The following is a 22,899-nucleotide window of genomic DNA, read 5'->3' on the forward strand; positions in this document are numbered from 1 at the left end:
GGGCAATGCCAAAATCACAGTGTACGAGCATCATACAGTATCAGCACTAAACAACGGTGACAATAATGACCGAGCTCATGGTGTTTGGCAGGGGGGAACCTGAGAATGGGCACTGTGCTTCTGTGATGACGACGCCCCTGACATCAGTGATAAATGCCATGTTAGTGTAGTGAAAAGCATCAGTAACTAGCTGGTAGGATACACACATGCACAAATATGCACGTGCAGCCCATCAATCCCCATAGACCTGCATATTAAAATGCCCAATTTTACAGCAGAAATAAACGTGTTTACAGCCTGTACAATCAGCGATTTTGGTCTCTTCAGCAACTGAACTCGTTTGCATTTTATTTAGGCTTAAAGTTACATACAAATAGCATGCCATTCTGAGCTACAGGGCTGTCTGCAAGGCTTCAGTGTGGTCTATGAGACAGATCCATCCCTCACTCCCTAACAGCTCCACAAGACAAGTCTTGTTGTTCTATTATGGCGTTTCTGGTTACAAAAAAACAAGATACAAAACTGGATTCCATAAACCCATGGGTGATGTCACAATAGCTACGTCCAGTTTTTACAGTCTATTGTGCAGCCAGACCTGCTTACCACAGCAAACCATTGAGAAGTTCAGAGTACAACACACACAGAGGTAGCGTGACTTATTGCATTACTCCACTATATCTTTATATGTACTGGGACATATTGGCGTGTATTTCTTATGTTTTAAACTTAAGCTGTCTACAGTTTTGTCAATTCTCATACCTTGCAGGAAAAAAGGAACCTACTCTAGTATTAGAAGATGCATTTAATTCACTGTTTTTGGAGGCATCTGCGCTGCATTTTATCAGTCTTACAAAGTTTACATTTTTGTATTAGGTGGTGAAAATACTACTGCAGTAATTTGACTGAGTTGATTTGCTCAAGTGCTTTAGAGCGACTCTATATTAAAAACTTCTTGAGATAATTCTTACCTGCGGGCAAACTGGAAGTTGGCAGAAGTGCTGGCAGAGACATTTCTGGGGCTTTCTGAAGGGCTACTGCCAGCTGAAGAAACAAAAGAAATCAGTTACAAACTTTAATTATGAACCTTGTATATAACTATATATGTTGGCTCTTGCTGTCTCTTGTTTTACATGATCAGTTTGAAATATGATATATGATCATTTTCCCTTTACTCCACAGTTCAGCCTGCAACAATAAAATCTTTTAATTAGAGTCACACCCCCACAGAAGGCCTCTCTCCTGCCTAATCAAACAATCTCAGTTTCAGCAGACAGAATGGAGTCCTGTTGTTGATCACAACACACTGTATACTCTCGAAAGGGTCACTAAAGGGTTTTTATGCCAGATCCTGAGGGCAGAGTGCTGCCACACCCTGAGTCACTTCAAAAAATGGGAGCAGAGAATGAATCAGTCTCTGGATGAAGGAATGTGTTACCCAGAGGGAGCTACATGAAAAATATCATCACGAGGAAAACTATGTTTTGTGCACTATACTGTTGGCACATTATGATCCAACAGCAATGAGAATTCGATGAAGGGGGAACTGGTGCTGGTCTTGTGACGTACATCAAAAACCGAACTAGGCTGAAGGGAAAAATGCTAAACAAAAAAGCTAATGTCTACTCATTCATCTTCACATGCTTGTCAGTTTTCCATGTGATCGTGTCAATGTAAATAATGAGCCTTTTAGTGTACTTGCCAAACAATATCACGCATTGAGCCCAGCAGCTAAAAACAACACAGTACCTGTGGCAAGTGGGAGAGGCGAAAGAGGTCGTGAGAGCGTGGGCGACGGGGTCCCGACCGCCAAACTCCTTCTCTTGTTGTTACGGGAACTGTGAGAGAAAGAAAACAGACACAACAGAGAAAACTTTGCTTATGAAAGACAATTACACACACAATCACTCAGCAACAGTCTCTTATCAGTGCAGTAAACAGTCAGGTAAACTAAAACACAACCTATGAACTTCAGGTGCTGATCGTGATAAGAAAAACAGTGATAACTGATGAAACTGGTGATGGTGTTTACACATTACAAATTGCTACAAACATGTGTGTATGTAAATATGTAAACATACACTGACACAGAAAGTACGTACTGTGTATTACATTTGGCTATTATGTCAACACTCATTTAAAGGGACAGTTCACCCCAAAATCAAAAATACATATTCTTCCTCTTACCTGCAGTGCTATTTCTTAATTTATTATTTTGGTATGGAGTTGAGTTAATACTCCAAATTAGTTTAGTTAATGTAATGAAACAAGATGGCACTCAGCTTGTGGTGCTTAAAGTACCAAAAGCAGAAAAAACAATAACAAATATTTTAGAATCTCAACCGCAACGTTTCTTTCAAGAAATCATGACCCGGTTACCGGTTACTCAAGATAATCCACAACAAGGTCTGTGGATTATCTTGCGTAATGAGGTCATAATTCTGGAAAGACACTTTGCAGTTCAGATTTGTTTTTTTGTTGTTGTTTTTTGGCACTTTGAGCACCACAAGCCAACTGCCATATAATTCCATTATATTCAAGAGAAGGCATATCTACGGCTGATATCTCCAACACTCTGCAACTCACACTAAAACAATCTGTACTGACAAATAGCACTACAGGCAAAAGGAGAAATGTGTATTTTTGATTTTGGAGTGCAGTTTCCCCTTTAAGAATATAATGTTTCTGGCTATGGGAGTTACCAAATAATGGAAATACATAAAATAAACCAACATTCAGTGAATAATGAGGAGCATGGGCCATGTGGTGAGGTATTACACTTAAGTATCCATGATTATCCGATGATGTCTTCTGTGTCTGGAAGCATTTTCATGTGAGAGTATGGGAAACATCTGGAAAGAACAGAGCTTGTACCAGTGGGAGCACCTGATCCTATAAAAACAGCCTTGGCTGGCTGTTATACAACGACGTAAAGAAATAAGCGCGCTCGATGACAGACTCCCATGGCATAACTGCGCAGGCTATAACATACTGTCCACACCATTAAAGATCCATCATGGATGAGCACAATCTGTATCCACATGTTACACACACAGACTGATCTATAGGTAAAAACATCAAAGAGATTGTGTTTTCATTGCAGAGTCAGAGGTTCAGCAGTTGATGCAACTTTGGATTCAGAAATTTTCTTTTTATTTTTAAAGCTGATCATTGCTGATGGTTGGCTTCAACTTACAACTAGTGCTCCTCTTTTTTTGACCAGTTTTGTTCAAATTTGGTACATTTTGTTAGAATTCATTACATTGCTTCTGTGCTGCTTTTGAGAAAAAAATGCAAAAATCTGTCAAATCATTTCTCTGGAGCACCCTAAAAGAAATATTTTTCTTAGAAAAAGTCCCATCTAAAAGTTGTGAGTGGCAGACCTGTTTAAAAGCTGGCAGATTATACTAGGTGACATTTCTCTGTGCATGACTCACGCACATAAAAGCCAGCGTAATTATGATGCAGTTACTTTAAAGTTCAAATGTTATTTTTTCCCACTTCCTGTAGGTTTGTGCATATTAGGTGTCTCTTTATGCCTGATGCTCACTCTATCTGTGCCAAAGTCTTCAAACAGAAAAGAACTGAGGCTTCTTTAATGTTTGTTTTTACATTCCCCACTAAACTGGATGTAATCCCATCATGCTTTCTGTTTCATGCAGATGATGTCGATGCCATCTCTCTTTCTCTCTGGCAATGACCCAAAATAATTGAGGGGCTGAGACAACAACACAGCCTGACGTTTCTGGGTCGGTGCTGAGGCAGATTCACGCAGTATATGGCCCCCAACCGAAAAAGACTCAAAGTGGCAGAGACGGCAGCAACAGAGAGAAAGGAGAGCCAATAAATGCTTGACTTTGGCTCCAACGACACACCAACCACAGAACGGTGCTGTGAGGGTGCACCATTTTCTTCTTATCAGAGAGTAAACAAACAGACACCCTTTTCACACTATAGCGCCTGGATGAAAAAAATGGCATGAAATCATCACTGTATCACACCATGACCACAAGAGAGCTTTATCAACACTTGGCAGTGATAAGGATACCCATATTTTGGATCAACAATGGCGGTTTGTAGGGAACGTGCAGGCAGCCATGTAGCATGGTGAATGTAGGCCACTGAAATGCATGTTTCACATGTCTGGTAATGGTGAAGGGCTGCATTTATCTACTGAGCTCCATTCACAGTCACGCTGTGTTGAATGACTTATGCATGTTCAATCTATGTGGAAAAGGTGGATAGTTTGACACTACAGAATAGGGGTGGGGGGGTTGATACAGTATAGTATTGTGAAATTTTGCCTGGCAATACTGTGTCAATAAACAAACACCAGCTCCAAGTAGTGATTTTTAATTATATAAATCATTAATATGGCAAATACAATCAAACTTTTGGTAACATACTGAATTAATAAAATCAATTGCTTTTTCAGTCCACTAGATGCATTTTGAGGTAATAAGGATGACTGAAGTGAGATGACAAAAATGAACTTGTTTATCATATTTGATAAAACAGCTTTCTTTGGGTAAAGTATGTAGTTGAAAAAAACGCAATAAATCACACTATATCGAAATAAACTATGGCAATTCCCAACCTATCGCAAAACATTTGAAATCACAATAATATTGTATCATGACAATCTCTTATTGGCCTCTGTTGATCCTCACCCCTACCACAGAATGTCTTAAGCAGCACGTTATTTGTTAGAAAACAATATTACATGCATTTAAACCACAAGACGATTTCTTCCAGAACTCCATTTATTAGCAAAGTAAACTTTATTGCAGCGCTTCCAAACTGGTGGGTCGCGGGTCCATCCTGAATGCATCAGAGGTGATTTGAGAATGTGTCAAGTTTGTAAAAGCATACTTTATTATGAAATACAGACCTACAGACTTTGTTGAGGACCTTATGTATTACACCAACATGTAGAGTGAGCAAATGTCTTTTGAAAGACATTTATTGACCTGTTTGTAACGTTTGGCCTATTAAAAGAGTGTGCCTTTACAGCGTTGTCATGTCATCGGTCTTGAAGCATTAATGTGTACTTTTTTGATTGCGGTGCTATTAATTTACTAAGTAATTGCACTTTATTCTGCATTATGTTTCATTTCACTGTGTTGTTTACATTTTGTGAAATAAAATCTAATATGTGACAATATATCTTGTGGACCTTGAACTAATGACAAAGGAGAAATATGGAGCCAGTAGCTGGACCAGTTGGGAACCACTGTTGTAGTGTATGTCACTAAAAGCATATGCATCCTGTACTAGAATGCAAACAAAACAGCATTTTACCAGGCAAATTATAATTATGACAAAGTAAATACAAATTCCATAAATTACAATTGTGTCACTATGAACTCACTGATTGTCAAAGCCCTTATAGGACGTAAAAGAGACATTATACTGCTCTACTCTATGAGGTCTGATCAAATTTATCTCCCAGATAAAAGCACATCTCCAACACTCCAGCCCCCCTAACCACATCAGTGTATCGATCCGCACTGAGTCTGTGTGTCGCTTTATGCGACAGCTGGTAGCAGACAATGCAGTCTGCCCCCATACACAATCCTCTACAATGGCCACGTTTCTCTGTCGGAAACAAAAACTAGGGCGGATGTAGCCGACACATACAGTACCACCGCACAGTATGCAATCACACACAGCACAATGGCATTATCAATCTGGGCTGTACCCTGGTAATGTTACCATACACTGTGGGGGTTGCGTTTACGTGATGTGAATCAAATAGCTCAGCATAAACGTTCAACAAATTGCTGTTTGTCAGACAGTGAATGGCACAGCTCAGCAGGGAGCTGATGACAACTACAGACAGAGCAGACGTTTTCGCTTTGCGGCAGTCAACACAAACATTCATGAAGTCTATTATCAAAACAGGCTGTGTTACCTTTTTGATCTTTTCATCATGGCCCCAGGCACAAAACTAGTTTTGTAGCTCGGCAACACGGTCCAGTAGTAGTTTTGGTCAGACATGGTGATGGTGGTGACCGTTAAATCCTGTCCAGTTTTCAGAAATGTCCTTGTTAAAGTGGGAGCACCATGTCTCTCTGCTGAGGAGTTACTGGTGGTGGTTAGGCCAGTACGCAGTGTCCAACGGCTGAAACAACTCCATTTAGCTTCAGTAAAAACTGACCCCAGACCCACGGCACGGCAGCTCGGTGATGATGAGCGACTGCAACCGCCATGTCCGCTCCGCTCCCTCTCAATGTCACCAGCAAAATTCCCCAAACAGTCCGTCCACCGCGGGATGTGACATTAGCGAGCGATATCCTCGGTAAAACGCAAAGAGTGATACAAACTTTCCAGCAGCACCAGCGACGCCGCACCGCGCAGCCGCGTCAGCGCGCGCCGGAGGGAGGAGGGACTAATGATGCCTTCAAGCGCTGTCGGAAACACTGGTAACCACTGAAACACAAATGAATCACCCAGCGAAAAACAAAAGATTTGGGAATTGTGTGTTTCAAGTGAGAATACCGGTTACATTACTGCATTTTGAAACCCTTTTTAAAAATGTAAAAAGTAGGCTACACTGCAAGTCGCATCTGAGCTATACTTGTCATGAATGATGCATGTTTTTCATCATGGAATATTGAGATCCTCATGAGATTTTCATGGATTTCAAGGACTGTAACGCATATGTCCCCAAGATTTCAAACTGTGTGAAAACCAGTGCTGGAGGATGTCTTCAGATCCCTTACTAAAGTAAAATTACTTACACCAAACCGAAAATCCTTTGTTATATGAAAAAGCCCTGCATTGAAAACGTTACTTAAGTAAAAGTCAGCAAATATTAGGAACCTGTACTTGGCGGCGGCTATTTTATATAGTATATATTATTGATAAGAATTGTATCCAGATCGGAAATTCCAGTATCGTGAGTGCATTAGTTTGTGAGAAAAAATGAATTTGGGTCACTGTGGAAGCAGGCTAAGCAAGATAGTACAGACGTCTCTATCCTCAGCAATGTTTCCCAGCTCTTCCCAGGGAACCCCAAGGCGTTCCCAAGCCAGATAAGATATACAATCTTTTCAGCTTTTTTTATGGGTCTCCTACCAGTTGGATGAGCCTGGAAAACCTCCAAAGGAATACACCCATAGGGTCCTTCTTATCACATGTCTGAACCACTTAAATTGGCTACTTCTGATGCGGTGAAACAGCAGCATCACTCAAGGTCAGGCCAGCAGAACCACACCATCTGCAAAGCATGAAGAAGCAACTCTGCGGTCCACAAACCAGAAACTCATGTCCTCCTGACTGTGCCTTAAGATCCTATCCATGACAATCACAAACAGAATTGTTGACAAGAGACAACTGGAAATGTGTTTGATTCCCTGTCGAGAAAACAGACACAGCTCTCACTCCGATGTATATGGACCAATCATACTTCCACAGCTCCTTAAGGAACTCAGCTGTAAAGCTTCTCCAAATTCAGAAAACAAGTATGGATGAACAAACTACCATGACCCCTCTAGTAACCCAGCAAGCGTAAAGAGCTGGTCCCCTCTTTCATGACCAGGACAGATCGGCATTGTTCCTCCTGGATGTGAGGTCTGAGAATTGGTCGAAGCCTTTTTCCAGCACCCTGGCATAAGATGAAACTGAAATAAATTGTTTCAGAAGCAGCGCTATAGACTTACTATATAATTATTTATACTGACCTTCAGGTTGCACATTTGTTTGTGAATGCTGAGTCATAATTTTCACAGAGCATATTTCTTTTTAAAATCAAATTAATACAAACATGGGGTCAAAATGGGCTCACAGCCAGTTTATCCCCTAGTGAACTAATCCAGTCCTGCTAGGCTATTCTACCATATAAAATAAACCAGAACAGATCACTGATAAATTAAATGGTTTATTGTGATCACTCAGACATATAGGGTGCAACACAGAAACCAAAGAAATATTGCCCTTAATACAACTACTTTGACAATTTCCTTGTGTCTCTGACACCTTGACTAGATGGGAAAAACCAGTATGTGAATTTAACCCCTTATAAATCTTTAAATCTATCGCCTGTGACCTGCTGTTAGTACTCCTCGTGATACTAATAATTCATCTAACTCACAGACAGTGAAACTAACCTGGCATAGTGTCTGATTTAAAGACTGGGGGAAGTCCCTCAACAGGTGAGTGAGACTGATGTTGTGAGACGCCTCCCTTTTTAGCAGAAACTCACAAGGAAGTTCCTTCAAGGTGTTTACATGTGTCACTCCTCTGTTGATTAAACCTGATATGAACTGGTACTACTGTGCAAAAGTCCCATTAAACATCAGGTGACATCACTGAGTTACCTGTGAGAGCAGGCTCAGCTTGTTTGCTCATCTCGCACATAAACACCAGATTATTAACTCTGCTGTAGCAAAATGAGAAAGACGATTCAGATATTCAGCGTGTATTATATTTTTTTCAGCAATAAGATTTTTACAGTTGCTCTTCCACTGTCATCACATCAGATAATTTGGTTCGTCTCTTTTTGCTCTGCCTCCCTGAGTTTACTCAAAACCTGTCTGAGCAGTGAGACTGCTCTGACTCTCTGGCATAAACACCTTTAGACATTCAGGCCTCTCAGGAGAGTCAAGTAAATGTACCCTGGTGTGAAATACGGCTTGCATGCACAATAAAGCTGACAAGTGAGTGACAGGCACCTGGCTGGTCTGGTTTGAAGAGGAGAAGGGAGGGGGCAGAGGCAGACAGAGACAGACAGAGCACAGAATATGTTGATAACACTTACACATTTCCCCTGCGAGGAAGACTCAGTTCTTTCTGGAAGAGAAGAGATGGGAAATATTGAAATGACAATGTCTTTTTTTCCATGCTTTTTTTTTTTTTTACAGTATTATCACTTTGAAATGCAGATATCAGTTATTGCTGTTTGAGCAGGGAGGGTTGTTAACTGTTTGGCTGGAGGACTTTTTCTTAAATCAATGTTTTCCCATTTTCTTTGTATTCTTCTGCTGTTATGAAAGTACACTCCTCAGAATAAACAGGATAGATAGATTTGCTCTCTTAACAGGCGCTTTAAATTCATAAAATGTTTTTAAAAAATAGGACATTTTTTTTCAGATGGATTTCCCTAAATGGTTACCCTTCTGTGTCACTCCCACTCATCTTCCTTTCAGTGCAGTGTAATCTCATTAGCTGCAGTATGGCCTAGTTTCTTGCATGACAAGCGGGTCTTCGAGTCATTTAATGGCGAGGATATATCCTCACTAGCCCATGGCTACTGCATTTGAGCCCAGGCAACTGCAAAACTACCCTTGCCAATCGGGATTTGAAGGACGGGGAAGGGTGGCATGAAATTATTCTGAGGCTACCTTCACTGATTTCATCCTCTCCATTTTAAAAAAGACAGTCTCAGAAAGTGACAGGCAGCCAAATTTAAAACAAGGAGGGTAAAACTAACTAAACAAGGGCATTTTTTGTAGAGTAAACATGTTAAAATCACTGTACATTAAGCTTCATCACTAATCAGAACATATAAAATATTATGTTGTGTCTTTTTCACAACATAATGGATTTAAGGGAGGATGATTTCACCATGTTCATTGTTAGTATAATGACAGGTCTGCACATACATTTAAATTGCAGATTAATGTACAGTGGGAGAAAAGCTAGTTATATTAACTGAATGGGAACACCCAGTTTGGACTGGTGAGTCTTTCATCACAACCCCCAACAACACCTCCTCCATAACAGACAATGCAGCTCTCACTACTTCATTTATGCAGAAAATATACACATGAATGAACCAAGGGAGGTGGGAAAAAGTCATTATTCCTTTTCTGGGCATTCTTGAGTAATAAACATGGCACCCAGGAGAAGATTAAAAGGATGTTTGTGCCTATCATCCCGGCACCCTTTGGGTTTTAAGCTCCTATCACCAAGGCAACCAGCTTGACAAAGTACCAATAGACAGCTCCAAAACAAACATTAATTAATTGCATTAATTAGGTGCAACAAATTCATGATGGTGCCACCGCCTGTTTTAATGAATGGACACCAGCCACGAGGCGAATGATCAGCAGATTTAAAAACAGATCATAATCAGGAAGAATTATATCAGTGGTTTTAATCGAAAAATCAACTGCTACACCCGAAGCAAGTCCTGGTTAAAAAAAGACAACCTTCGCCTCGTCGCCAATGGCTCATGATCATCACCATCATCATCATATCACGGTGTTTGCCTGGAAACAAGCACATCCGAGCTGTCATGTCCATTTATTTACCTGTAGACCGCGGCGTCTCAGGATATTCGGCTCATCCATCATTTAGGACAATGAAAACCCCCTTAGCGGATCTCCGATCAGTCAGCCCATACTGCGCTCAGTCCTCTCCCCAGGAGCGCGGATAGAGTCCTCCTCGCTTCTTCTGCTGCACCACCACCAACAACAACACTCCCTCCTCCTCCTCCCCGGGACGAGCTGCACGACACCGGCTCCGAAAAGGTGGTCACCTCAGCCGGCTGATCACCTGATCGGGAGGGAGGAGGCGGGAGGGTGGTTAGTTAACCTCGACCTATTAATGAAGTGCAACGTGTTAGCCCCCACCCCTCTTATTGATATTCTGTGATCAATTGCAACCACGCAAACATACTGTTTCTCACTGTTGTGCATTTCCAGGTTGACAATTGACACTTGATTTCCTCCCAAAAGTACCTGATCCCCATTGGTTTTTGTCTCCATGACATTGCATCATTTTGCATCAACTGTAAATGAATCAGTGCACTAAACACCTCCAGAAAACACACGCAATTCACATGTTTCCATATGTTGTGGTGCATGCTGAGTGTTTGTCTGCACACCACTCAGATTTTTTCACCCATTGTGTAAACTAACACAGTGTTTGTCTGGTGGGATAACAGAGAGGATGCAGAACAATTGTTCTTTGAAGTCCAGCTGAATAGCTGTGATTGATTTGTCACCCAGTGGTACCATGATGCTTTTTTTTTGTCTCATATACAACAATGGTTTGTCTCTTGTTTGCGGGATGTCACATGCCCATTTGTGAGATCCAGAGGGATGTGAATCCTTCATTGTTCTCATGTGATGCTCACTGTTTATCTGAAACTGCTCAAAGTGTTGGAAATCAAGCGTCTGCAGAGTCATGCGTATTTACTCAAGCAACCAACTTAGATACCCCTGTGGTGGGTTTGTATCTTGTATGGTCATCATGTAGGCTATCTTGTGGTGTTTGGGTTGAACACTATGGTGATAATGTTTTAACAATTTCCCTTTCTTGTTCTGGCATGGGTGTGTGGCAGTACAGTTTGTGGATCTGTTGGATAATTTCACTGTTGAAGTATCAATGAAACAATTTTAAAATTTGAACAAGATTTATCTCAGATGGACAGTTCACCCCCAAAACAAAAATGCATATTTTTCTTTCTACCTGTAGTGCTATTTATCAGACTAGATTGCTTTGGTGTGAGCTGCAGAGTACTGGAGATATCGGTTATAGAGATGTCTGCCTTCTCTCCAAAATAATGGAACTAGATGGCACTCGGCATGTGGTGCTCAAAGTTCAAATAAATAAATAAATAAAAAATAAAAATTGCAGATTTCAGAAATCATGACCTGATTACTCAAGGTAATCCACAGGCCTTGTTGTGAGCAGTTTCATGAAGGAACTATTTTCTCTCTAAGGAACATTACCTCAACATCTCCAGCACTCGATAACTCACACCAAAAAAAAGTAACGTGTTCTGTATTTGAACAGTATGCTAAAAATTGCATTATGTATTTTGAATGATTAAAGCTGTGTATTTTATATAAATATTAGTTAATTCATTTTTTGTTTGCTGTTTGAAATTTGCATTTTTAACATTGTAGTCTTAAATAAAGTAAAGGTAAAATTCATTGTCCTTTGCGAAGCATGTGTTGTGTACCAAGGAATCTGCAATTTCAGAGACAATCAGTGGTGGAAAAAGTATTCAGACCCTTTAATGAAGTAAAAGTACTAATACCATACAGTGAAAACACAACAAGTAAAGGTTCTATATTCAAAACCTTACTTGTACTTACCAGTATTATCAGCAACAAAAAGTACTTAAGTAGAAGTATTGATTGTGCAGTAAAATATTCCCTCTCAGCGTTTTGCTATATCTGATGGTTTTGAATTAATATTTCAACTGCATTAATATGTTGTATTTTACTGCTGTATATGTTTAAGGCTGTGCACTTTTAATCTCCTAGTTTAATCTACAGAAAAGTATCATATTCTATAAGATCAACGAATGTTTGTAGCATGGCTGTCTTGTGAGAACTACATATCTCTAAAATGTCACCTTTTCATGGTGTCGAAAAAACAGCCTCATTTTCAGCTTTGTGATCATGCATTTCCCAGCGAATTTAAGAGTCTTCAAATAGTTGGGTTTTTTTTGTATTTGTAAGAGAATTTTCTCAACACAAGAAGGAACACGTCATCCTTCAGTTTATCCAAAACATTTGAAATCAACACATCATGGTTTTTAGGGGAAAGGAAGAGGATGAAAATTTTGAATTTGTGCTGCCAGACAAGTGTGATGGTATAAAAAGTTTAGCATTTACCTCTGAAATGTTCTGTCATGGTCCTATAAATTGGCATGAAATAGAAATACTCAAGTAAATTCCTCAAATTTGTTAATCCTACATAAGTACAGTACTTGAGTAAATATAGCCTTCTTGGTTACTTTTGCTGGAAACTGTCAAGCAATTATGTGTGTGGTCCAAGTCTTAAAAACTTTTGTGCTTTTTACACAAACATCAGTGCATAATTTCAGTCTCTAACAACGTTTCCAAATCCACTGTACATCACTGTGTATCTGTAAAACCTTTATGCTTTTTCATCAACAAGCACAATCAGAGTTATAATCAGCTTCTCACTAGGAAGAGATTTTGCAAGAGTTCCGTCCAGGTTACAAAGAAAATGGTGTAACTGCTGCTGAATTTGTATGACTCAGTTTGTTTGTTTGGATGGAAATGATCACAAACTGAGATCATTTTTTAAAAAAATAAAAGTCCATTTGTACAAATGATAGATTTTTGTTCTCCACCAGACTGATGATGGAGTTCGGAGACCCTTTTCAGTTTTTTTGTGTCCTTTTTTCCATGCATAGGTCATCTTCAAATTGTCCATGCTCATTAGTGAAACCGGTTAGGCATAAAGTCAGCTCTTCCTCTTTTTCTGCCCTCTTTTTACAGTCATGTGTTCCTTCTTACTCCATATCTATCATCTTGACCTCACTTACCTGTACTGCAAGGCTAAGAGGTAGAAATAAGAATTTTCCAGTGGTTTGGTAACTCAGGATTTAGGTATGTCTTTGTTCCATGGACTGGAAATAAAGAATTAAATAAAACAAATGTAATATAACTATCAATGATCTTTGAATGTTTGGCACAGTCACTGTTTATAAGTTAAGGTGTTAAAAGACAAACCTTTTCATCTCTACTGAAGCTTGAACGAGATGGGAATCAATGAAACAACAAAACAGAACTATCAAATTTAAACATATGCTGTATATATTTGATTTTTACATATAAAAATATGTACTCACACCTCACGCTCAAGAATTTGGCCTTGAATTGAGTCAAGTAATCGAGTATTCGAGTTGAATCGAGTTTCTGCAAACAATGGTTTTCCCAAAGTGGACACTTCTTCATCTCAACTCTGTATAAGATTCATATTAATATTAAGTTTTTCAAGCTGTTTCTGACTCCAAATTAAGCTGTACTTGGTTAATTGAGGTCTGTATTATAGCTCTAGGACCACAAGAGGGCGCAATGGAGCTATATGTCTGTAGATGTCAACCCCGTACAAATTCTCTTCCTCTTCCAAGTGCACATTGGGAATGGTTTAGTCCCTTTCCTCTCTGATTCCTGTAAATATAAAGGGGAATAAATGTACATAAATGGAGGAACATTGGAGTGGAATGGCAGCAAAGCTCACTTTCTCCATTATTTATGACTAACAAATTAATCTGTTCTGGCAAAGAGTCCAAACAGAAGCAAAATGTAACTTATGCTATTAAGCTGTCGCAAGTGATGTAGAGCGTATATTACTTGTGACCTCACACTCTATCAGTGTTGATTTTAAATGTTGCTTAAAGCAACAAAAGCTTTTGTGTGTAATATATTGTCCAAGAATTTGAGATTGACACAGCTGGATGCAGGAAGAACCACAGGTAGCCAGGGGGTGTAGGCTACTCTACATGCCGGTCAGAAACAAAACTTTCATGTCCTCTTTATTTGTATTGCAAGATAGCTATTTTTTTAACAGTTAAAAATGACATCCCAAAATATGAATGCAGAGGATGTTATGGATGAAGATACATTTTACAGGGTTTTAGCTGACTCTGGGACTCAGCTGTATTCAATACTCAGAGGTCCCAGGATACGATATCATCACAACAGTGTTGATACAGCATTATTGTTATGTCAAACATTTTGCAGTAAATTGAGTATTGTGGTGTATTGTTACAATCCTGCCACAAAACATCATGATACTATACTATGATACCATGATAGGCACCGCCAGCACGGATCTGTGAACTCACTGATTGCTTTATTTACCATCAACTTTGATTGTACGTCTACATAAAAGATGGCGAATTGTCCCTTTAATGCAAAGTTCTGCTAATTGTGAACCCATGGCACAAATTGCATGTCTGGGTTGTGAGCAGTTCAATCAAAAATTTGTTTCATTTGAGGCCTGGAGATATAAAACAAGACAAGAAAAAGCAAAGAGGAGAGAAAAGTCAAAACAAAACAAAACATGATCTGATGTTGCTTTTTTTGTTTTCTATCATATCATCTGATAACCTCTTAGATTCACTACTTTACCCCAAACCTACAGGTTAGAAACACCTGCACTATATCTTGTGAATAGTCCAATGTGCTGTCTTTATCACCATGATCCGACTTTAAGTATATATCAGCTAGCGTCTGTCTGTTACCGGTGTATGTGATGAAATTTGCTCTCAAACTTCTGTTTGTCATGATGACAAAACAAGTCTGTGGTTTTTTCCTCTCTGTCCCTCCTACATGATAAAAATAGATGACAAGAGACAGAGAAACAGCCAGAAGAAGAGAGTGAGAGTCTTATATGACAGTTTAAACAACAGTGCTAGTTTGCATGAGTCACTTTAAACCTTTCACACACTGTCACTTTGAAAAGTAGACTCACCTGGTAGAGCACGATTGTTTCATCACCTTAGTGACTCACTGCCCAGCTATCACACACAGCACCTTCTTCAGTAACATCTTCACACATTCAAATATTGTCCTGGCTTTACTTAGGAGACTATTCATGCTGTGACAGGTGCATGACACTCTAGCTTTGTCTCCCAACACTTTGGTTTGTGACCCTTCTCAAATCCTCCTCGTAGACATACTACATGTCTACGAGCTGTGAGAGGTTCAACCAAATAGAAACATTTCTTTCTCAGTTTGTTTCATTTGCATCGTTATTAGTAATAAAGAGGAAGTCTCCAGCATTGCACATTTTAAGTGTGAAAAGTCTGTTAAAAAAACCAAAAACAAACCAACATAATTTCATGCAGCAGAAATGTTTTTGTTCCTTCTTTTCTTTGCTGCTAGTCATCTTTCAAACCTGCACATATTACAGTAATCACATATTGCATAGCTTCAAAATATAAGTTTCTTAAAGTGGACATAGAGAAGTTCTTTTTTTTTGCTTTATCTCATTATTATGAAGTAAATGTTGATTTCACAATGTAATGGTTTGAGAATAATGACACTGTAAGGTTCAAATTATGAGATTTAATGTGAAAATTGACCTTTTATTGCCATTATGAAGTACATTTGGCTCAATTACATGCACAATGAAAATGCATCAACCATTGTGCTACCAAAAATAAAGAGGATAGCACCTTTGTTTTTGCTGGTAGCTATTCTCAGTTACCAAGGCATATCAGTGTAAGTTTGGTGCAGTTACAATCCCCAGTAGTGGAAATGGCAGATGGTCAAAAGTAACTGCGCATGTTGTGTTGTAGCAGGATTCATTAATGCTGCATTAGTGGGCTGGTCTTGCGCTGATGGTTGGCGTGGTTTATCGGGGTGTGATGTGTACGCTCTGAATGGAATGTTGCAGCAATTAAACATGTCCTCACTTTTTTGGCTTCATGCACCATTGTGCAACTGTCACTGAAATGAATGAGCCCTGTCCTTGATGATACCCAGTGCTTTTTATACATCCATGCTTTCTTGGTCAAGATTGAGAAAACGGTTGTGGTTTGAGCTTAAATAAATAGATTTCTAGGAGAAAGGCTACAAGCAAAACTTTTCCAAAGTGAAAAACTGTCTGTTTCCACTTTAATTTGAAATTCACATAGTTCATTTTATGGTTGAGTGGTGCTCTTTTCTATTGTTTTGTTGTATTGTTATGTATATATAAGCATTTAATTAGATATGAATGAACCCTCTAACAGTTTTATTATGTGGTTGCTGAAAGGTAATATATTTCTTTCAAGTTTGGGAAAAATGACCATAAATGTACTTTTATGGGCATTTATCATAAAAAGAAATCTTTATCAGTCAGCAGTTGCCCCTATGGTCAGAAATGCCCTCAGCTGGAAAGAAAAAGGTCAATGACATAGACAGCCACGTAGCAGGGCGGGTCAAATACTTTGTAATTAAGCAATGACCCTATTTGCTGATGGAAGTGAGGGTTTTTTTTACATGCTGATAACTGCTTGGCGACACCCAACAGATGTACTTGCAGCCTGTGTTTAGCTCTTTGGTCTGTCCTAATAGCAGAAATGCCTCTCTTTTATGCAACCGTAGAGGATAGGAGAGTCTGAGATCAGATATGTTTTCAGTCGGTTTTAATCATCATAAAAGCAGAGCACTTTCACACAGTGCTCTGTTTGATCTTTGATGAGCTCCTCACATTACATACATGCTGTGATTACTGTAATAATAGACTGAGACAGTCGTCAAAGACTTTATTGGAGCCTGAGACAGTTCCCTCTTTAGACAGACGACTTCTTTGTTTATCTCTTTTCTTAACCTTGAGGTATTTCCTCTGTGGGCTTGTTTAAGGAGGGAGCGGTAACTTATAGATAATTAACTCTCTCCACCTTTTTCTGTCTGTCAGTAGCATTTAGAGGTTTCAGGTTTTAGCGCCTAGTCAACGAGTGAACAAGAGTCTAATTGCCTCTTTGGTCTGTACCTGCTCCTGACCTCTGACCAACTGCAGGAAAACGAGACAGGGATAAAAAAAATATTACATTATCATTATTAACCCTGGAGGAGCTAATGTAATTTCTCATTATCCTGCTCCTCAGAACTGGTAACTAAAAGACATATGGTCATTTATTTGATTAAGTGACACATAGGTGGACAATTGTGGTGACGAAGCGCACACCATGTACTCGTGACGTAACCATATCTCATCCAGAAATCCCTTTTTTTTGTCTCTCCTCTCTAATCTGTCTAATTTATTTTTGATGTGCTTATAAAACAAAAACAAAAGTTACAGATTTCTAAATCCGTACGTCACATGTTAATACATAGCAACAATGCTGCAAAATATTGCCACAGTATTTCATATGGCCCCAGCTGAGCCCATCACAGGCTCACCTGACAAACCAGGGGTGTGGCAACACGCAAGCTCTATAAATAAAAGCATGTCAAGAATTTCATTCATAACATGGACAAACCCCATCCACTGAGCTGCAGCACTCTCATACCAAACCTACCTGGCAGGCTCATCATGCTCAGATCACACACAGTCCAAAGACTCATCTTCTGCACGCTGCTGCTCCTCGTCTTCAGCTCAGGGGAGACCCGGCCTCACGTGGCCCAAGAACCTGATGTGGACGGCCAGAGGGAAATGCTTCTGGAAGCAGTAAAGACGGGGATCCTCGGCTCGTTGGGTCTGGAAAGGGAGCCCAGGCCAACCCAAAAGGCCACGAAGGAAGAGCTGAGAGAGATGTATCAGCTGTACAGGGAGAAAGTGACGGAGACAAGAGGAAACTCCAGCCACCCGATGAGGGAAACCCGGCAATCCACCATGTCCACGGTGCTCCTCCCAGCTACAGGTGAGATATTTGTTAGACAAGGACACATATGACCTAATTTAGCCTTTGTCATGGTTAAATGACGATGTGAAAAGCCAGTATGGAAAGTTTGAGTGGGAGTAGGAAAGAACGTTACATGACTAGTTCAAGAAATCTTGAAATGTGACTTTTTACCTCTGCAGATGAGGACAAAGGCTGTTGTGTTGGTGTGGTTGTGACTAACTCTCACTCCCTGTATATAGTTCAACCTCCAGGTGAAGAGCTCTGACTTCCTGGAGTTTATCTTATGCTTGCAAATGCTTGCAAATAGAATCAAAGAGTTGTGTAAAGAAAGCAAACACATTGCTATGAGATTTTAGAAATCACGAGCGTGACAGGTACGCCTCATATATGATGATTAGGCTCTGAACACGTTTTTAGAAATGTTATCAATGACAAGAGAGTACTGGAAGTCAAAATACGTGTATTTTTGTTGTTTTTCTGCTTTCAGTTATTCCACAACATGATGCTTCTGAAATATAATTTATCAGATCATTACAGGATGTTGCCACCTTTGGTTCTCATGAAGCTTTTCTTTATTTGTGTGCATTTTTTAGTGGAGCTTGGGGGGGGACACTCACATCAACATTCAGGTCAACGCATGCAGTGGTACAGAGCTGTTTTCCACAAGAACCCCGACATCCAGACTGAAGTGACACTAGCTCGAGCTGAGCTGAAGATTTCTAGGCAGATTTCAGATAAACCCACTTCAGTTCAGCCTGAGGTAAGACGACAGATTAAAGTCAGAGTCAACAGGGTGAAGCCGGTGAACTCTGCCGCATGGACACACATAAACTCCGCCAATGTGTCAAGCACTCGAGATGTGATGCTGGACATCAGTCCCGAGGTGGAGAAGTGGATGAGGACTGATGGTGGTGAGGCATTGGTTGTGGATGTTGAGATAGTAGTAGCTGAAAAAGACGCTCTTACTGCAAAACCAATCATTTCTCTAGAACTCGGCCTCACAGAGCCCAGTCAAGCCCAGAAGACGAGGCTGCGTCGCTCCAACAAGGAAGACGAGTGCGATGAACGAGGATGGTGCTGCCGGAAGTCTGTCACCGTCTCCTTCAAAGACATCGGCTGGACAGACTGGGTGGTGGCTCCAAGTGAGTACACAATGCATTTCTGTGATGGCACCTGTCCCCACAACTACAAGCCTGCGAGCATGCACACGCAGGTGAAGTCTCGGCTGCATCAGATAACCAAAGGAGGGTCACCTCGCCCCTGCTGCGTGCCGGCAGAGTACGAGCCCATGGTCCTCATGCACTACGACAGCGCAGGCAAGCTGAAGCTGACTCCTTTTGAGGACCTGATTGTCAGTAAATGCCACTGTGCCTGAGGAAATGTGCCTTTTTTAACTTGTGGGAGAGCATAGCTGCAAAAAATTTGTTACATGCTGATTGTGTTCTCACAGGAACGTTGTGTCCCAGCAGCTTCATTGTTTTTAATTAATGAAAATGATTTATTATTTCTTTATTCTGAAGAAAAACACATGCTTCTGCTGCACTAAGTTTTGTTTTACATTGTGGATCGTGCAGTAGATTTGTTCACTTTATTTATTTTATCTATTTATGGTCCTATACGTATATTTATGTAATATTATTATTATTGTTTTATGTTACAGAATTGTTTCATATATAATAATATTTAATTTTATTTTTACTTATTATTTGAAGTACTGTATTGTTTTATGAGGTGCATGGTTATTAAATATTTTGTTTGCTGTCTGATACATTTCAATGATTATATGAAGACCAAAATAAATGTTTTGATTTATTCACACTGAACTGTTGCACTTGAATATATTAACATGTACATTTCATAATAAACACATGAGCATAATATGTTCCCATACATGTCATCCGTCCGAATACTATCAACCGCTGTGAATTGCAAAAGTCACGGTGTGCCTGTGAAATCAGCCTGTAAAGATAACTTCTATCTCCCATTACTGTAATGACCTTGAAATTGTGCTCGCTGTGGCCTTGACCAGCTAGTTAAGGAACAAAAGTGACATAATAAATAGTTAAATTTGAAAGGAAAATAGAGAAAAAAAGATACTTGATGTGTAATCTCCAGACTGCTCAGATAACATATCAATGACGATACTGTAAATGTATTTTCATTAGATATTATCAAAGCTTCTTGTTGTAATATTTACTTACAAGTGCTGTGGAGATAAGTCATCAGAAAAAGTACAAAAGATTATGTGAGTAATCCAACAATAAAGGTGATCGCTTAGCAGCGGCTGAGCCTGACGTTAAAAACATTCGGGGCTTAACCCAAATCTAGACGGGTCTGGGATGCATGCCTTTATAGCCGCTATATGCACTTCCTTTCAAGCCATTTGAGATTATTCCAAAAAATCTGTACATCATTTGGGGAAAATAATACTGCAGAGCCTACATCCTATTTTTGTCTTCATCATTCTGAAAACAGAACAGTACAAATGTTGAGGCCAATTCACTTTCAGTCCTGCCATCAAAAAAAGAGGCAAGAAAATGTCTGATGTTACTATTTTTAACATGACATGGGTAGGGGAGGAATTTGGTATAAAAAGCATTACTAATCTTGAAAGCCATTTTTGTTATTCAGTACCAGAGTAGAGTTCAGAGGTGTCAAAAAATGTTTCAGAAATCTGCAACATTAATGTCCATGTCAAAACAATCTGGGCTGCTCTAATTGAAAAATCAGAGCTTTGATTCTCTTTTAATTATAATTTTAAAAAAATGAAGCCGGCAGTTCTTGTACATAAAAGGCTCGAGTTGCAATGGACTAAGTCAAGAGGTGAAGAGAGAGAAGGGGGCTGGGGGCTGAGAGAGAGGTGAAATGACAGAACAACTGAGAAATACACTGTAAAACCGAACGGGAAATGATAGAAATGGAAAGAAAGAGAGACGGGCTGTAAGGCAACTTGGTTGTGTGTAACATGGGTTGGAGAGCAGTGATTGTTATCTGTGCGCCACAACACCATGAACCACCATGCACACACCAAGGGCGCACTTTGCCGGACCTATCATGAACCAGACGTAGAGCCGACAGCAGACTATTGAAATAACTGAAGGAAGAGAAGATGGAGAGGTGGCGCAAAGAAACACATTAGCTCTTAGCTTGTAATAAATGTCTTAAATCAAATAAAAAGCTCAAATATTTTGAGCTTTGACATAAACCGTGCAGGTTCATGTAGGGTCGGTCTGATTTTTTTGGGCCAGATCAAAGCTCTGTTCAAGGATCAAGGATCTCCAACAATGCCAAAATACGCTGAATAGAATATTAGGCCAAAAGAAAAACATTTTCTCAATTATATCAGATTTCTCTGGGCCCCAGATGCCACCCTTAACACTTCAAAACCAGAAAATGTTATTCACATTAGAAGAGGAGTTGATAAGTGGAGCTCAAAATGTGTTAAAGTGCAGCTCAAGGTTTTGGAGTTTGAAGTAATAAACACAACACCATAATAAAGTTTGATATTAAGTGAGTGAACTGAAGTGAACTGAAAGAAGTAGCACGTTCCCCTGAAATGTTTATAGTTTAATTATTCAGAGTAATGACACCACCAACCCTAATGAGCTTGTAATAGATTTTATCTTTGCATGGGTAAAGGTCACTTAAATATGAACATATGTTGTTCTACAATTAATAAAGTTGATGTGTTACAGGGTGGGGCACGTTGGGTGACCCTGGACAACTGAATAAATAGACAGACAAATAAACTGGTGATTAATCAGAGCTGCAGGAACAAATGCTAACTTTAATTACACTTTTCTTGTGGTGAATTCAGACCTGTGCCAAGAAACACCTCACTCACTTCTTTGCTCTTTTCCTGTTACTCTTTGTTTCAGGGATGACACCCTCAGCTTTACACAACTGTGACTGGATGTAAAGGTCCTCAATCTTAGTCTCTGAAAGGTCCTGAGTTGCAGTACCACCCAAAGTATACAAGAATAATAGAATTGGGGACTGTATTTATCAAGGCCCTTCTGTGTCTAATCTAAGAACAGCATGAACTCATTGCGCTCTGGTATTTGTCTTTGTCCGGGTTTTAATCCTCACATAGCCTTCCTGGTTATGGTTTTCACATCCTCTTTGTCTCTTTTGCAGAACGGATGGACTGCAAAACCTGTATATGGTGTTAACCTTTTCATGGTTTTCAAGTCTTGATGGTGTGTTTGTTTAATATGTTTGTGTAAAAGTGGCATGTTTTGCGATGGTTTAAGCACAAATGATATATAACAATGTGAACTGTAGCAGTGTAAATTTACAGTATTTTATGGATAGTGAATAAATTAAAAGTAATAAAAGTACATTTTTGTTTTTTTTTTTATTCTCACAGTTTTTCTAATAAGACACAGACAACATGTGGCTAGTATCAAAGACTTTAAAGGAAATGTAACAGTGAAAATGCAGTTGTAAGATGTTTTTAACTGTGTTATTTTGTGTTTCATCTTCATCACCTTATCCTGTTAATTCGAACACGGAGCACCCCTCACCTCAGCCAGTCATCTTATCGATCATTCTCCTACACATTTCACTATTGTTATAAAGAACTCTCTATTTTTCTAACTTCTGTTTTGTTCATCTGCCTTTGGGTCTGCAGCCCCAAGTGTAAAATTTAGATAACTGTGCATTTACTAACATTCATATGCCCCCTCTTGGTTTTCCAATGTATTCAACATAATCATTTGTGTTTATTTATTTGCATATTTGCCCATTTGTTCACTATGTGCATAAAAAAAACTTTAAAAAAAACTTAAATATCAATTAAATTCTATGCTCGGCTACTTGCAAAGTTGCTGATGCAAAATAGGACAGCAGAA

The 22,899-nt window shown here is 39.5% G+C and overlaps 2 protein-coding genes across 4 annotated transcripts in view; one reads left to right on the forward strand and one right to left on the reverse strand.

Annotated features, from left to right (window-relative positions):
* mast3a (microtubule associated serine/threonine kinase 3a) overlaps positions 1–10,350 on the reverse strand; it is a 39,093-nt gene extending 28,743 nt beyond the window's left edge. For 2 of the 3 annotated variants that reach the window (XM_042497068.1, XM_042497066.1), the window contains exons 1-3: positions 5,912–6,335; positions 1,747–1,835; positions 969–1,041 (exon numbers count right to left, since the gene is read on the reverse strand). In XM_042497068.1, coding sequence (XP_042353002.1) covers positions 969–1,041; positions 1,747–1,835; positions 5,912–5,997 — 248 coding nt within the window. In that variant the 5' untranslated portion in view covers positions 5,998–6,335. Of the gene's footprint in view, positions 1–968; positions 1,042–1,746; positions 1,836–5,911; positions 6,336–8,758; positions 8,791–10,253 lie in introns of those variants that run through there. The other variant, XM_042497067.1, reaches the window with a different exon arrangement.
* A 7,323-nt stretch (positions 10,351–17,673) lies between these two features.
* Positions 17,674–19,676, forward strand: LOC121951944 (growth/differentiation factor 15). The gene is made up of 2 exons (XM_042498444.1): positions 17,674–18,082; positions 18,649–19,676. The coding sequence occupies exons 1-2, from the start codon at positions 17,674–17,676 to the stop codon at positions 19,419–19,421; spliced, it is 1,182 nt and encodes a 393-aa protein (XP_042354378.1). The 3' UTR covers positions 19,422–19,676.
* The last annotated feature ends 3,223 nt before the right edge of the window (positions 19,677–22,899 follow it).

This window comes from Plectropomus leopardus, chromosome 12 (assembly GCF_008729295.1).
Source record: "Plectropomus leopardus isolate mb chromosome 12, YSFRI_Pleo_2.0, whole genome shotgun sequence".
Taxonomy (NCBI): Eukaryota; Metazoa; Chordata; class Actinopteri; order Perciformes; family Serranidae; genus Plectropomus; species Plectropomus leopardus.